Source organism: Hordeum vulgare, chromosome 5H (genome assembly GCF_904849725.1).
Source record: "Hordeum vulgare subsp. vulgare chromosome 5H, MorexV3_pseudomolecules_assembly, whole genome shotgun sequence".
Classification (NCBI taxonomy): domain Eukaryota; kingdom Viridiplantae; phylum Streptophyta; class Magnoliopsida; order Poales; family Poaceae; genus Hordeum; species Hordeum vulgare.
In genome coordinates, this window is record NC_058522.1 from 374,067,188 (window position 1) to 374,082,157 (window position 14,970).

A 14,970-nucleotide genomic window follows, 5' to 3' on the forward strand; every position below is an offset into this window, starting at 1 on the left:
GGTCGGCTCTGTGCGGAGGAAGATGATGTCAAAATAAGCCTCTTTGATGTCAGAATAAGGTCTTAAGGCGTGATGTCGAAATAGGCCCACCCTATATATATCATGGGAGCTATTTTGTTTTTGCGAAACAAAATATTATTCTGTTACTATCAGTTCAACCAAATGACAGGGTCAATACAACTGCTGCATGGTTAACGTGAGTGCACTCTATTCCTATCGAACAAGCATTGCAGTGTCAGCAGAAAAAACTGCAAGCATTTTTTGCATTGTTTTTTATCCAATTTGTAAACCATTTTTCGGAACAAGGCGTCTAATATACCATTGGATAGCTATAGAAAATGCACAACTTCATCATGTTGAACACTTTTTGAGATTCCTCACGGTTTAATATCAGTTTCAAAAACGGTGAGCGTGGGACGGGTGGTAGTGAGCGTATTTTTGAGTTTTTTTAAGCGCTCGTTAAAATGAAGCAAACGATAGGGTGTTGGAAAGGTATCATGGAGATGCAAGTTTTTCATGTAGTTTATAGTCCCTAATTCATTGCGGTTTAAGAGCAGTTTCCGATTTACCGAAACACATAATCCTGTTTTAAAAAATGATTTTTTGCTACGGTTTTCGCTGCAGTTTTTTTACCGTTTGTCGAAACGAGCCGCGTGATACGGTGTTGGAAAGTTATGGAATAGGTGCAACTTTCATATGTTGGTCATTTGTTGATATTCCTTAAGGTTTTAAATGAATTTTGAAAACGGTGTGGCTGCCTAGGAGTGGCAGCAAGCGTATTTTCGTAAAAAAATCAAACCGCTCGTCCGAACGATGCAAATGATACAGCGTTGGAAATATATCGATGAGGCGCAACTTTTTCATATAGAACACTCTCTCTAATTCTTTCAGTTTAAGAGCAGTTTTTATTTTACTGAAATGCGAACACTGTTTTTCCGACACCAAAATCGACGCGCGAACCACATCAAATAGAAGAACGCACTACTTCACACTGAAAACCGCACTGCATCTGGCGGGCAAGCAAGCTGCATGATTTTGTTTCATTCGACATGAATTTTTTCAGACGAGAAATTTAACTACACTTAACATCGAGCGTAAGTGAACCGCAATAGTATTGAAAGTGATCAGAGACGATATTAAAAGTGAACCGCGTAGTTTTTGTAATCTCCGTAACATTTTTTTGTGTTTCCCATTTGGGCTATGGATTTTGCATCGGATAGAAAATTGCACTACAATGTCGAACAAACATGACTACATCACCTCTCGAGCAGAACAGAGGCATAGAAACCACGATTTTTTATAACATGATTTTTGCAATGCAGAACGAAGCACCACCTCGAATACAAGTAAAGGTCTTGAAGGTAGGCACGACGAACCGCACAACGAAAGCCAGCGAACCCGCCTTGCTGCCGAAATGCACTGCATGTCTAAGTCAGGAGGATCTCAAAGTGCTAGCCTGCTAAACAAAAAAAATATGTTGTGTAATCGAACTAGTAAAAGAGAGACAGGTCAAGGGGCCATCGTGCAGGCTGGCGTCAGTGAACTGCAGAAGGCGTCAACGTGCACACGACAGAGCTGCACTCGAGCATGCATTGTACTCCAGCAAGAGATAGAAAAAATGATGAACACAACGGTGGCGTGAGGCGGCGATTGGAAATGTGTACGATGTCGTCGGTGCTGGCAGTCTTGCTTTCGCCCAACTCCTGCCGGTTCACCCTATGCCATGCGCCACCACCGAACTGCCCGCATGCGGCCACCGACACCAGATCCAGCTGCAACAGCCCCCGAGCGAGGTTGGTAGGGGAACCTGGGCGAGGGAGGTGACTCGTCGCGATGGGGTAGTGTGTCACCGGGGTCGGCGCGATGGAAGGCGCCACAAAGAGGTCCACGATTTTGTTGAGGAAGGGGGTTGAGGATGATGTCGCCGGGTTTGTCGCCACGCAGGACGAGGGAGGTGGAGGAGGACCCGACACCTTCACCGTCAGGCACGGGACAAGAATCCCTCCGGATCCGTCGTCAGGCAGGTGCGGGAGGAGGGAGTTGGAGAAGGGTCCTGTCGGATCCGTCCCCGGACAGGTGCGGGAGGGGGAGGTGTGATACGTCCATTTTGCATCATGTTTTGTTACTGTTATTTTTAGTGTTTTTATGCATTATACCACTTTGTGGAGTAATTCTAATGTCTTTTCTCTCATAATATATATATGCAAGGTTTACATAAAAAGGGAGAATGCCGGCAGATGAAATTCTGAACCTTAAGTGTAATTAACTAAACTGCTTGTAAAAATGAAATTACACTAGTAACTAGTCAAAGTGTTTGAGTTGCATATCATTTTTGTCACTTCAATATTTTCTTTGTTGTATGTTCTATCTCATAGCATTTCTCAAGTGTGTAAAAATTACATAAACCATCAAATTCAAGGGTACACTATTGCATGTATATCTTCGCACTAGATCTAAGTCAGATTTCTCATCAATTCCTCTCAAGGGTGTCACTCTTTTATCACTTTGTCATCACTCTTTGTGCTCCATGTGAGCCTCGCCCCTATAGACTTCTTTTGTTGCCCCATCATAAGAAACTAGACTGCATTAGTTGATCCAGGATGCAAAAAGTATATCACAGATTCTTGTAGATAGTGACCATAATATTATCAATCCTTGTCATCGTTGCCTTTGGAATACCAACCACATCCACATCAAGCTTGTTCTAGAGAGAACATTAGGTAATACTTTTGAAAGGATGAGCAATTCTTCACAACGTGTGGGGAATTAAAAGACAGTAACCAAATTGGTGAGTTGACAATTAAGCACCAACTTAATCTATAGAAATATGTAACTTTATCTGCGGGAAGATGAAAATTTACATAAGTCCTTAATTACTCAGTAGGTTATAAGAATATAGTGGCACAAATATTGAAAAGATAGTGTAATATCGATTTATGGATAAAATGACATTATCATATTAATTAGTAGAGGAATTATGCACTATCATAAAGATTAGTTAGTCCTCTTGATGTTCATGTTCATAAATACTATACAATCGGCCTAAATATTGATTTCCAGATATTTGGACAAAAATTGACGTGTTATTTCCTCTGATTTATAGTAGCATGCACATGACCTTTCTTAGAACCCAAAGAAGAACACTCAAACAATTATATATCGTAGTTCCCTGCTTTCATGGAAAGCCTCTCGACCTTATTCTGGAGTATAGGCTGGATTGCACGGAAGCCGTGCAGATTGCAACATATGAATAGATTGCAAGGTTCAACGTTGTACTCAGTATAGTTGTGTCCATTGACGTTGTCCTATCTGGGTACAGTCTGCAACCTTACAATGACAGTGCTCTTTTTCATGAGACCGAGAAGGAACTAAACTCTGCTAACATGTGGTTGTGTAGACTATACCCAAGCCACTCCTTTTTTTGGATAAACTGACATGAGGCTAAGATCATATATGAACCAACTACTACACGGCTAGGAAATTACTCGCTCCATTCACATATATAAGATCTTCTAACTTTGTTCCGAATCGAATGTATATAGACACATTTTAATGTATTCGTTCACTCATTTCAGTTTGTATGTACTCCCTCCATCTCAAAATAAATGTCTTAAGCTTAGTACAAATTTATACTAGAGCTAGTACAAAGTTAAGACCGTTATTTTGAAATGGAGGGAGTAGTTCATATAGAAATATCCAAAACATCTTATATTTATGAACGGAAAGAGTACTTCCTAACTTCTTTCCACTATTTTTCATAATAGAGGGCATATTTTTTGCCAACCCTATGGTCTAAATGACGCCATAGAAAAATTTCCTATAATATTCCATTCCTATAAAATTTGTTTTTCTGTTGGGAGGGGAACAACCACTCAACCAGTGATATCCGTTTGTTAGCCCCTCATGCAGCAACTTGCACTCTGAACTTCTAACACTTGATGGAGACCAGCGAGAGAAGTCACCGCCACCGGAGAGGATCGAAATGAATAAGTAAGTCTGGTGTTACTTTTGGCACAAGATACTGAATGTTTTCTGAGAACAAATGTCAAAGCCCTAAATGTTGAGAAATTCCATCATGACACGATCTTTGCCCATGTGCGATGCTTGCAAAGTCGTGCAGTATCTTCCTGATGTACTACTAGTAATCCATGGTAGGCAACGAGGTCAAAGCCAAAAACAGCTCCTGTATTTGTTTCGTACTAGTGCAGATTAGGTTGAACGGAAAAAATGGGTGGTTAGGCAGGAAAGTCATGTTCTCCTCCCGAGCTCATTTGAGCTCGGAATGAACAGTAAATTCGAAAATGAATGAAAAACATTTTAGAAAATTCTGATTTTTTTGGATGCAACCATCGACAAAAGTTTTCAGTGCTTGTAAAATTTCATCAAAAATGACATTCATAAAAGTGATGGAAAAAAAATCAGTACTCCAAAATGTTATCAAAAATAAAACATTTAGAGCATCAATTTTGTTATTTTTGCTATAACTTCTACCAATGTTTTTTTTTGACGAAATTTTATGAGCACTGAGAACTTTTATCAATGTTTGCATAAAAAAAATCAAAACTTTTTGAATACTTATCGATGATACTGTTCATCCAAGCTCATTTGAGCTCGGGCTCAAAAACATCACATCATAGGCACCTTTTTTGCCGCTTTACTACTTGATAACAGAATTTTGTTTATACATACAACTGTACGACTATGCCTACCAAGAACAGCAGTTTTCACAGCTTTTGGTTTCCACGGCCGCTTAGACCATAGCTTACAACAGCAACGAAAAACTAAGCCTCACATGCCTAATGCCTTACAATATTAGGCCACGAATGGTCACAACAATGGATAACGTTTTTCTCTTTCTTCTAGCAGGTATTTTGTCATTTTGTGCTAACAAAATAATATGCAGTTGCTGTATAAGATATTGATCCTAACATGGTAACATATTATCGAGTTGCCTTAAAAAACTAATAAAGGAGCAAACTTGACAACAATGCAAAAGACGAAATTCAGATTCTTGCAGCCAGGGTGTGAAAGAATATTGGAGAGAAGGCCTATTTCTATTCGGGAACGTCATCCATATATAGAATAAGAGAGGCCTGTGCCATTCTACCTTCCGCAAGGTGGTGTTCGTTACGTGTCATTATAGTCTCTTCTTATTTCAGATCCTTCTATTTTTCCTCATTACATTGCTAATCTCTTAAATGCATGTGCCGAATTCATCTTGTAGCACCGTTTTATCATAGTAAACATTTTCTCCCGACAACAGTGATAGGCAAGGCATCTGACATTTACATAACAGAACATGTGCGATAATGGCATCATCTGCTCAAACTTTAAATAACCGGCGGTACGGGTGATTCTCGCCAATTTTGGGTCAACTACTCTCTCTAGATCCAACACCACGTGCTGAGGGAGATTGCGTACAATGATGTAATAGGTCATATGCAGGCTGTTCACATTACGGCAGATACTCAAAATCTTCAGTTATGCCCACCTGAAATTTCACAACAGTACACGTCAGCAGAATGCAGAGTCAGTTTCTGAAATAAAATCATCTTGCCGAGGACATGATGATATGGATTGCTGAGGGTGTAAACGAGCCCACGCTTCTCCCAAGATGAAGAAGCCAAATCTCAAACTTTAGTAGTTAAGTGCGATATCAATTAATCAAAACTACTCTATCTTCACCTTCAAAACATTCAATTCTTTATACACATAAGTTTCTATCTCCTAGCAAGTAGTACAAACTAGTAAAAGGATAAGCATGACATGCCATTTTACTCTTACTTTCTTAAACACTTAAATCAGTCAAGTTGAACACACACGGTGAAGGAGCTCTACTGGACAAAAAGGCTTCACAATTAAGTGGACAAGCAGCTTTGAAGGATATGCTTCTTTTAAAGATGCTCAGCATTTTTCACCCCGTGTATAAACATAATGCATCACGTAGATCCACTACTCCATGGATAAAAGATACATGGCACAAGCCACATCTACTGCATGAAGCTGGATTAGTTGCAGCCTTTTTCATGCCAGATGGCAGTCATAAGTTTGGTATGTTATAGGAGAGATAAGCTGCAATAACAAAGCAACAGATGGACATGGTTTATTGACTCATAGTTATAGAGCTGAGCCAAAGCTAGCTATCGGGTTATTGTGGCCAGCTGACCTAATGACCAAGTGCAAATTGCTTTGTAAATATGTGATAATTAATATTAATTGGTACTGTAGATGACAGTGACACCAGTGCAATGGAGGTTGCAGCGCTGCCCTTCTCAGGTGTCTACGCCCCTGTTCTAGAGCCCAAATGGCAAGCATACAGCAAATTCTAGCGTGTTCATGTACCACAGCTTTACATAATCAGCATAACCGTCATGTTACCCTCTTAGTAATATTACTGAAGGAAAAGAAAAGAGTTCTAGAACATTGAGTAGGTAGTTAACAAGGAAGAAGAAATATATTGACTGACCAGCAAAAAAGATCTAGCTGTGGCTAGCAAGGACTTGAAGGATAGTAAAGGATAGTTAACAAGGAAGAAGAAATATATTGGCTGATCATCAATAATTATTGTTGCACTTGCCCAGAACCATGCCAATCGACTCTGTACTGTACAATTGAAAATGTCCAAGCAGCATTCTACTAACTACGAACTGTTGATTCTTCCAAGCTTCAAGCAATGCTTATGAATCATTGGTTTCAATCATATATCGACCCAAGAAGTCAAGTAACAGCATGCCGTCTCTCCAGTTTCCAAATTTCCCTGCTAAGTATATGAGGGAAGGGCAGAACATACCTCCCTGTACATGTGTTCGAGCTGTTCTTTTGCTTGCGGGAATGTAGTTGAACACCATTGTTGCAGAGTGAAGATGTTGTCTGAAATTTCATTAAGATGACATTAACCTCAGTGATGATAGGCAAGACGAAAGCATATAAGCTTATCATGAAGTTGACTAGTGGAATTACTAGTACCTGTCCATCTGTTAGCTGCCGAATGGGCAACCTCAGTAGCTTCCTCTGCAATCATCACCATACAGTTTAGAACAAAGTAATTTACTGCAAGAACTTAGATGAAACGGGATGTTTGCATGGAAACATGGTCAAAGCGATGTATCAAAACAATAATAGATGCCCAAGTGCCAACGTCCATAGTAACATGAGGAATGATGGATCTCATACTCATCGCCTCTAGTGTAGATGGGTCACTATCAGCATAAGCTGCTAGTTCTTCCTGAAATGAGTACAGAAGTTGTTGAGCTGCACATAGCACTGATAAGAACTAATGAAGAGATTAACGGATGTAAATGAACCTTTAACTTCTTATGGCGTAGCTCTACAGCCTTCAGCTCCTCCAAAGCGTCTTCTCTCTCATCCTAGAGGAATGTACATGAGTTGATCTACATCCTTCTTGCAGAGCTCAATAGGGGAAATGGAGAACAACTTACAGTGTCTTCCCTGCCTCTTTTCAAGTCGTCTCTCTGCTCAAGAAGCTCCATGTAACGTTTTTTAGAGTTTGAAAGATCAGACTCCAGCTTGTTGTAGGTAGTCCTCAGCTAAAAAAAAAAATCAAAGAAGAGGATTAGCCTAAATCTCTAATCTAAGATCTAAGGTCAACAAGGATACGGAAGTGCACTAGAAAGAGTGCTGATTTATTGAGATATGTCTACTCTGATGCACTGTTATAAGTCGCTCTTAAGAAGTTACATGAAATGGATTTCGGTATCAACATGTGTTGTCGGTTGTCGTGAAAGTTGAACCATACATGCAAGGTCAAAGTTTAATAATAACTATGCAATGAAAGAAGAGCAGAGTTCAATTTATCACAGCAGTACCTGATTTCCGGCACAACTGGGAAGACTCCAAAAGTACACCTGCAAGGAAACTAATAAGTTTAGAAACTAGAAACTAGAGGTACATGGATGATAATGTAAGTTAAACAAACAATTGGTATGCCCTCTCTTTGTGATGCACACAGCATGCGAAGTCACAGTATGTTCAACTGATGCACAATATCCTGAAGAATGTATTATCTTAACCAAATCATTGAAGAATACGATAAACCTTTCGTGAATTGAAGATAGATCAACTTAATGCACGCCATATATGAAAATAATGCATGCCATATATGAAAATGGCTAAGGGGCTGTTTGGTTCGTTCCTACGCTCGCCCTGCCAAATCCTGGGCGCTGTTGGCACGCCAAAAAATTGGCAAGGGATTCGGACACCAGTGATTTGGCGCAAGAGTAGCAGGATGGGACTGGGGCGGGCTGGCGCACCAATATTTTGGAGGCGATCCAAACAGCCACCTGACGCCTGGTCAACGACCGATTTTTTGGCAGGGCAGCTCAAGGCTCCAAACCAAACAGCCCCTAAATGACCAGGATGTGTGAAGGCAATTATCCTCCTCCCATCCATGGTACACAAACATATAAGCAGAAGAACTTACAGAAGTCCCTATTTTGTCTCTCAGGACAAGATCATCATCCACCAGGCTTTGCACAACATCCTTAACAGACTGGCTGATCACTCCTTTTTTAGGACCCATCTTCTCAAGCTCTTTAAGCTGAACGAGCAAAGAGAGTGAGAGATTTATGGAACAGCAAAACATATTGAACAGTCTACACGGAGAAACAATAACTATGTGCATATTAATGATTGTTTGTAAGGCAAAAAACACTAAAGCGGCACACTGAAAACAGAAGTTCATCAAAGCACAACAATATTGGTATACAGTTGTATATAGTATATACATACTGGTGGCACTAATATACATACAGTTGTAGGTTCAGGTACTAATGGTGAAGAGCAATGTAAGATGGAGGTGACAATTTGATAGTTTAAAATCAATACAGCGCGCGAAAACGGGAATTAACTGCAGAAATTAGCGTGGCATCTGGCATATCACTAGCTTGCCTCAATCACCAACATTCCAAAGTATAATTAAACTACATAGAAGACCTATCAGTACATCTTCAAGCACAAACTTCCACATTGGCAACAGAAAGAGAAGAACCCATGAGTATGTTGCTTCCGAACAAAAAGTAGTCACTGCAAGCAGCTACTCTTGCAACACTGAGGTAGAACAGTATAACAAAATCTCCACCGAAGATCTTACCAGATAGAAGTCTTGACTCTCGTAAAATATTTGAAGCATTTGCTCCCGCTTCTCCTCCAAGGAAAGGCCCCTCTTCTTCGACTAAGCACGATATGGAAAATAATCAGCTACAGTTACACATTACAGTATATACAGATGCTTATAGATACGACAAATGGTCGGTGCAATTCCGAATTTTTCGTGGGGAATGTAGCACCAACACAGCCCCATGGCATTGTAAACCCCAACTGCACCCACCAGCATACACAGTGACCCGCAAGCAACTGGCAGCCTGAGATTTACCGAGGCAGCACATATGCTACGCCAAACTGAATTATATGGCTGTAAACTGCAATGCACCTTAAATATGATGGCCGGCAGCGTGATAATGGAAAACCTAGCGCCGGAAGGAAGATTCACAGTCCGAAATGCACCGGCTTCTCCAATCTAATACTTCTCAATGTACAACCCAACTACCTCGCGTGCAAGAGGGGGCTTCACTTCCAGTTCAGCCGATCCACGGGCCAAGCGGTTGCCCCGACCAAATTCGGCGGCGAGTGGTGCGCAAGGCTGAAGGAAGGGGGAGGGGGGGAAAGGAACTCACCATGGCAGGCTATAGAGCACCGCCGAGCCGGTTGAGAGGGAGGCGGGGCGGCAGCCGTCGCCGGAGACGGGAGGTCGGGGTCGCCGGAGAGAGTAAACGCCCGCCGAGAGACGCGACGCGAGAGCGAGTGGGGGAATGCCGGTCGGTTTCGGTTTGCTTCTAGAATCAAGATTATTTTTTTGAGGGGTTTCTAGAATCTAGACGAGGGAGCGTTTTGGACCTCGGGCCTGCCTACAAACTGGGCCTGGGCTGCGCCGACGCAGGCCCGAGGCACGGTCCCGGAACCCAGCCTGTCTCTGGCTCTCCCACGCGAAGTCGAGTCGGCATCATTCCATCGCCATATTCTCTCTCTCCTCCCCGATTCCCCACCCCATCCCCACCCATCGCACCAAATTCCTTTCTAGGGTTTGGTTTACCCGTGCGGTGCCCCTCGATCAGGTAACTCTCCCGCCCCATCCGCCCTCCCGCCCCATCCGATCCAGCGATTCGAGGCATGGCATCCCCATCGATGAATTTCACCCCATTTTTTGCACGCCAAGTTTCGCCTAAATCGGGTCGGTCGTTGCTTGCCTGTAGAGTTAAATTTGTTGGAGTTTTGGAGGAACTTTTCTGAGGGGGAGGCTAGATCCCCCTCCTTCCGGAAGTAAATAAATATGGATGATCGCGTGCGTCTAGGGTTTATTGTTTCGGTGGATTATATGTTCCGTAGACCTGTTGTTAGCTTTTGTGTGACCACCATGGCGGTGTCTTGATTGGAGCTTAAAAGGATTGTGTAGCCATGGATAAGGGCCTCTTCGCCAACGACGGCTCCTTCATGGAGAGATTCAAGCAGATGCAGCAGGAGATGCAGGACAAGGAGAAGCCCGTCGCCCCCACCGCCGCCGCTGGTGCTGGCGCTGTCTCCTCTGCGCCGGCCAAGCCTGTCAACCCCAAGACGCCTCTTGTCATTGCGGCAAACAAGAGGCCGCTCGAGGTCAAGAAGGCCGGCTCGGTCTTGTCGGGCGGGAAGCTGGCCTTTAGCCTGAAGAAGAACAAGATCCCTATTATGCCTGTCAAGTTTGGAGCTGAGGAGGACGATGATGATGATGTTGCCGGTGTGGAGAGGGGGGATCATGCGAAGCGGCACAAGTCCATTGATGCTCCCTCAGCTGCTGCCCCAGCTAGGGTTGTTGGTAATCATTTTGTTTCATTTGCTGCTATTACTGTATTTCTTTCTAATGAATACTCTCTGAGATCATGTGCCCTTACCCTGGGTAGTAGCTCTGTAGTCTACAAATAGATATGCTATAAGGGCTTTGAATTTTGACAAATATTTTTTAACATTAGAGATGTTGTATCTTCTATGCACATGTGCCCTGGGACTTGGATGATAATTTTGATCAAGATTGCCTCATATGTGATGAACTTATTCTGAGCTAAACATGTTGGTGCAAAAAACAGTTGTTCCTTGTCTCTTGACCTGATAGTTGCTATAAATGCAGAGACACACTGCTTATCTGATATTTTAATCATCATAGTATTTAAAGCATACCTGTCAACTTAACTGATAAAATGAATTGACATTGCACAACACCAGTGAAACTCTGCTTTTGCCCCGGCACGCATACATTAGTAGCTTGTCAAATATGGACATCAGTTCTCAGCATTTGTAATATGTTCCAACTGCAGCCAAAAGTTGTGAAGGTTTTGGTTTTTCTTATGGCTGCAGCTTATAGATTACTATATCGACATGGCTGGGAAGGATGTTGATTGAAAGGGTTGGAAATGTGGCGTTACTGCTGCTGCAGTAATTTGCATTCCCTTGTTCATGCACTTGATATTAATGAGTTCTTAAGTGACATGCAGCCTCAGCACCACCAAATGATATGACAGTGAGGCAGGTTGCTGACAAATTAGCAAGCTTCGTTGCCAAAAATGGGAGGCAGTTTGAGGATATCACACGGCAGAAGAATCCTGGAGATTCACCATTCAAGTATGACGGCAATAGCATTGCTGATCAATGCAAAAAAATGCTTACATTAAATTTGGAGATCAAAATTGTATCATTAACTGTTGCAATGGTAAATTCTTGAACTCTGGTTATTTGCAGGTTTCTATTTGATAAGAACTGTTCAGACTACAAATATTATGAGAATCGGCTTGCTGAAGAGGAAAAGGTTCATGCTCAGACAAAGGATGCTCATGCTTCAAAAATTGGTTCGTGTGTCACACAACACCATTACTTTTGGTATCAATTATCACCTATGCAAGTTCTCATGGCATATGTTCTTGCTAAAATGCAGTTAATTCGAGCACTGCAAGCTCCATAGCACATACTGGTCCGCAAAGAAGCTCATTTGAACAAAGATCTAACTATCAGACACCTGCTTCTGCTTTATATGGTGCATATGAAGGTAGTTCTTCCCAGGGAAGCTCATCTAGCCATGGTAAGTTACTCGTGGCGTCTTTTTGGATCATTTTTTAATTATGAAGTTTCTTAAACTTGTCTGCTACTCTGGTTTGATTGCTTCCACACTGTTCCAAGCTTGGGTACGCATGTTACGCAATGTTTTCTTGAGTTCGTAACCCTGCTCCGCCAGTTAATTGTCATCTGACTTTTCTTCTTAGTTTTTTGGCATCCTCTGTAGTAATTGTGTGGCCTAATCCATTGAATAGATATATTATGATGTGCATTTTGTGTGAGCAACTGAACCCTAATCCTGTCATCATGCTACATTATAGTTTTCTCCAGAATATGAAACGTCTTTATCTAGCAGATTGGTCCTTGTTTCTGTTTTTATAAATTTTAGTTGGTTGATGCTGTCTCATATTATTGCAGGTGGTCAGAGCATGTCTGCACCCTCAGATCCAGTAGCATTGATGGAATTCTACATGAAGAAAGCTGCGCAGGAAGAACGGAAGAGACCACCAAGGCAGTCAAAAGACGAAATGCCACCACCTCCATGTCTTGTTCAGGGTACATTTTCACATTTATTGTTAATCGCTGTGTTTGAAGGCTGTAGAGACTTGATATTAATTATTCATCTTTTCTTTCTTTCCAGGTCCTCCTAACAAGGGACACCACATGGGGGACTTCATTCCTCAAGAAGAACTTGAGAAGTTCATGGCACGCTGTAACGATGCTGCAGCACAAAAGGCTACCAAAGAAGCTGCGGAGAAGGCTAAGATTCAGGCCGACAATATTGGGCACAAGCTTCTGTCTAAGATGGGCTGGAGGGAAGGTTAGTCCTCGAATTGAATAGTAAATACCAAAGTTCCAGTTCTAGTAAAAACTTGTTTGTCTTTCTGATCTTACTTGGCCTGTTGGATTGTCTTTTAACCAGTAAGAAATCCAAATGACACAATGAACCCCATATCCGTAATAATCTATTTGGTTGGCTGGTGAATTGTTAAGTTCAGGTCAACATGTTGTATATAGAATTCCCGCTAGCCTTCCCCCTGTTGAACGTTTCCCTCAGTGACCTAATTAATTAGTCTTGTGATATTATACTGAATTCAGTTGTAGGTGCTAAATGTAGTTTATTCTGCAGGTGAGGGTCTTGGCAGTGAGAGAAGTGGCCGTGCAGATCCCATTATGGCTGGAGATGTGAAGCAGGATCACCTTGGTGTTGGTGCTATCCAACCTGGTGAGGTGTCATCTGAAGATGACATCTACGAGCAATACAAGAAGCGAATGATGCTAGGCTACCGCCATAGGCCAAACCCACTGGTATGCTGCCCGGCCATGACCCGCTTTAATGGATGATCTGTTATATACGTTTGTCTCATCAGTTATGCTATTTCCTGCAGAACAACCCAAGGAAACAATACTATTGATACAAGGGGAGGTCAGCCAAGGGGAGGGGGAGACGTAAGAAAACCAATTTTGCTGCAATCTTTTGCTCACAGAACTAACTGCTGCTTTGGGAAATGACTAACAGTATTGAAAGCTTTGTTCATCAGCAGAGAAGCCCAGAAGTTGATTTATTCAGCAAGTAACTTGGAACGCCACAGCCATGGGGCTTCCTGGGGTTATGCAGTAGCTTTGCCGTTTTAGTGTTTGTTTTTGTCGCGTTAAGTACTATGAGTGTGTTCTATGGTGGTGTTTTATGCCAAAGTTGATGTTTTGAACCGTGATGTATTTCTGCCTCTGTTGGTGGACAATGTGACTTTGTGATTATGCAACTTCTGCTGCGACTTCCTTCAGTTGACTACTGTTTCTTATTTTGGCCATTGCAAAGTGTGTGTTTGGTTGTAGTTGCTGTTGACAGTTTTTTTTAAAGCTAATTGTTACATATGCAATACTAAAGGAACTGAAAATCCGGACCCTGAATGTGCGATTTGTTGTATTTCTAGTATGTGAATAGACCGTCTCGCAATATTTACTCACGAGCCAAGTCATCTGCAGGAGTGATGTAGAGGTTGTTATTTTAATCAACTTTATTTATAGAGTTAACTTAACTAGCCTATACTGATATGGACGGTTGGCTATTTCATACTCCCTCTATACATAAATACCTGTAGTTGGGCCCTAACTACAAGTATTTAGACACAGACGGAGTATTCTGTAACAAGCCAAGTGTCCAATGCTCTTTTCTTTTGTTCTCGATAAAATCTGCTTTACTAGAAAAAAAATGTAATCTTGAACTTTTGAGAATCGAGGCCAGTGAGCAAGGAACTTTTAAACAATGTGGATAAAAGTTGAAAATAATTGAAGAAATAGATGGAAGCTCATTACCAAAGCCCAAAAGTGAACAGGTTGGCATTCTTTCTGCCTTGTCCAGTTAACTTGGTCGTCTTTCTCCCTTTGCTTGATTAAAGGTTGTTGCGTGCGGATGAAGAGTGTTGATCGTGCCTTTGCTGTTGGCCACCTCGAAGCTTCCCTGTCTCTCGATTACCTTCATACCCGCCCCCGCCCAGCTCCTCTACCTGACGCTCTGTCGTTGCGGGCACCTAAAGCCACCCTGCGTTGTCTTGTCCCCCCCTTCGGAGCCATGAAGAGGAAAGAAGCAGGAGATGGTAACTGGCTAAGAGATCGTAGGAAGGAACGGCCTCAACAAGTTCCATCAAGCAACGAGGCTAACACGTGGGATTTCGCCCAACGAAAGCCAAAACCAGTGCCCAGTCGATCGAGGACTTTGTTTTTTTAACACAGTACAACAAGTGTTCACATAAATGCATATATATGCATCCATATAAACCCATATACATACACCTTACCTGCTATGAGCACCTCCAATACACCGAGCCGACATATCATCTTGAGATTTACTAAGTCATCGTAGACGCCTTGTCATCG

At 42.1% G+C, this 14,970-nt stretch overlaps 2 protein-coding genes across 4 annotated transcripts; one reads left to right on the forward strand and one right to left on the reverse strand.

The window, feature by feature from the left end:
• Positions 1-5,127: 5,127 nt before the first annotated feature.
• LOC123452575 (meiotic nuclear division protein 1 homolog) lies at positions 5,128-9,859 on the reverse strand. The gene is made up of 10 exons (XM_045129252.1): positions 9,693-9,859; positions 9,110-9,190; positions 8,441-8,557; positions 7,827-7,865; positions 7,440-7,547; positions 7,305-7,367; positions 7,174-7,225; positions 6,967-7,011; positions 6,791-6,870; positions 5,128-5,491 (listed from the first exon to the last, which is right to left on the reverse strand). The coding sequence occupies exons 1-10, from the start codon at positions 9,693-9,695 to the stop codon at positions 5,456-5,458; spliced, it is 624 nt and encodes a 207-aa protein (XP_044985187.1). The 5' UTR covers positions 9,696-9,859; the 3' UTR covers positions 5,128-5,455.
• A 160-nt stretch (positions 9,860-10,019) lies between these two features.
• On the forward strand, positions 10,020-13,895 carry LOC123452573 (SURP and G-patch domain-containing protein 1-like protein). Of its 3 annotated transcripts, XM_045129249.1 has the most exons (10): positions 10,022-10,130; positions 10,469-10,864; positions 11,538-11,664; positions 11,782-11,888; positions 11,975-12,118; positions 12,511-12,648; positions 12,734-12,913; positions 13,223-13,401; positions 13,482-13,542; positions 13,635-13,895. In XM_045129249.1, exons 2-9 carry the CDS (start codon positions 10,471-10,473, stop codon positions 13,506-13,508), a joined length of 1,296 nt encoding a protein of 431 aa, XP_044985184.1. In that variant the 5' UTR covers positions 10,022-10,130; positions 10,469-10,470; the 3' UTR covers positions 13,509-13,542; positions 13,635-13,895. The 3 variants fall into 3 exon arrangements, with proteins under 3 accessions (XP_044985183.1, XP_044985184.1, XP_044985185.1); XM_045129248.1 differs by having other exon boundaries at positions 10,020-10,130; positions 10,459-10,864; positions 13,482-13,895; XM_045129250.1 differs by lacking the exon at positions 10,022-10,130 and having other exon boundaries at positions 10,163-10,864; positions 13,482-13,895.
• Positions 13,896-14,970: the final 1,075 nt, after the last annotated feature.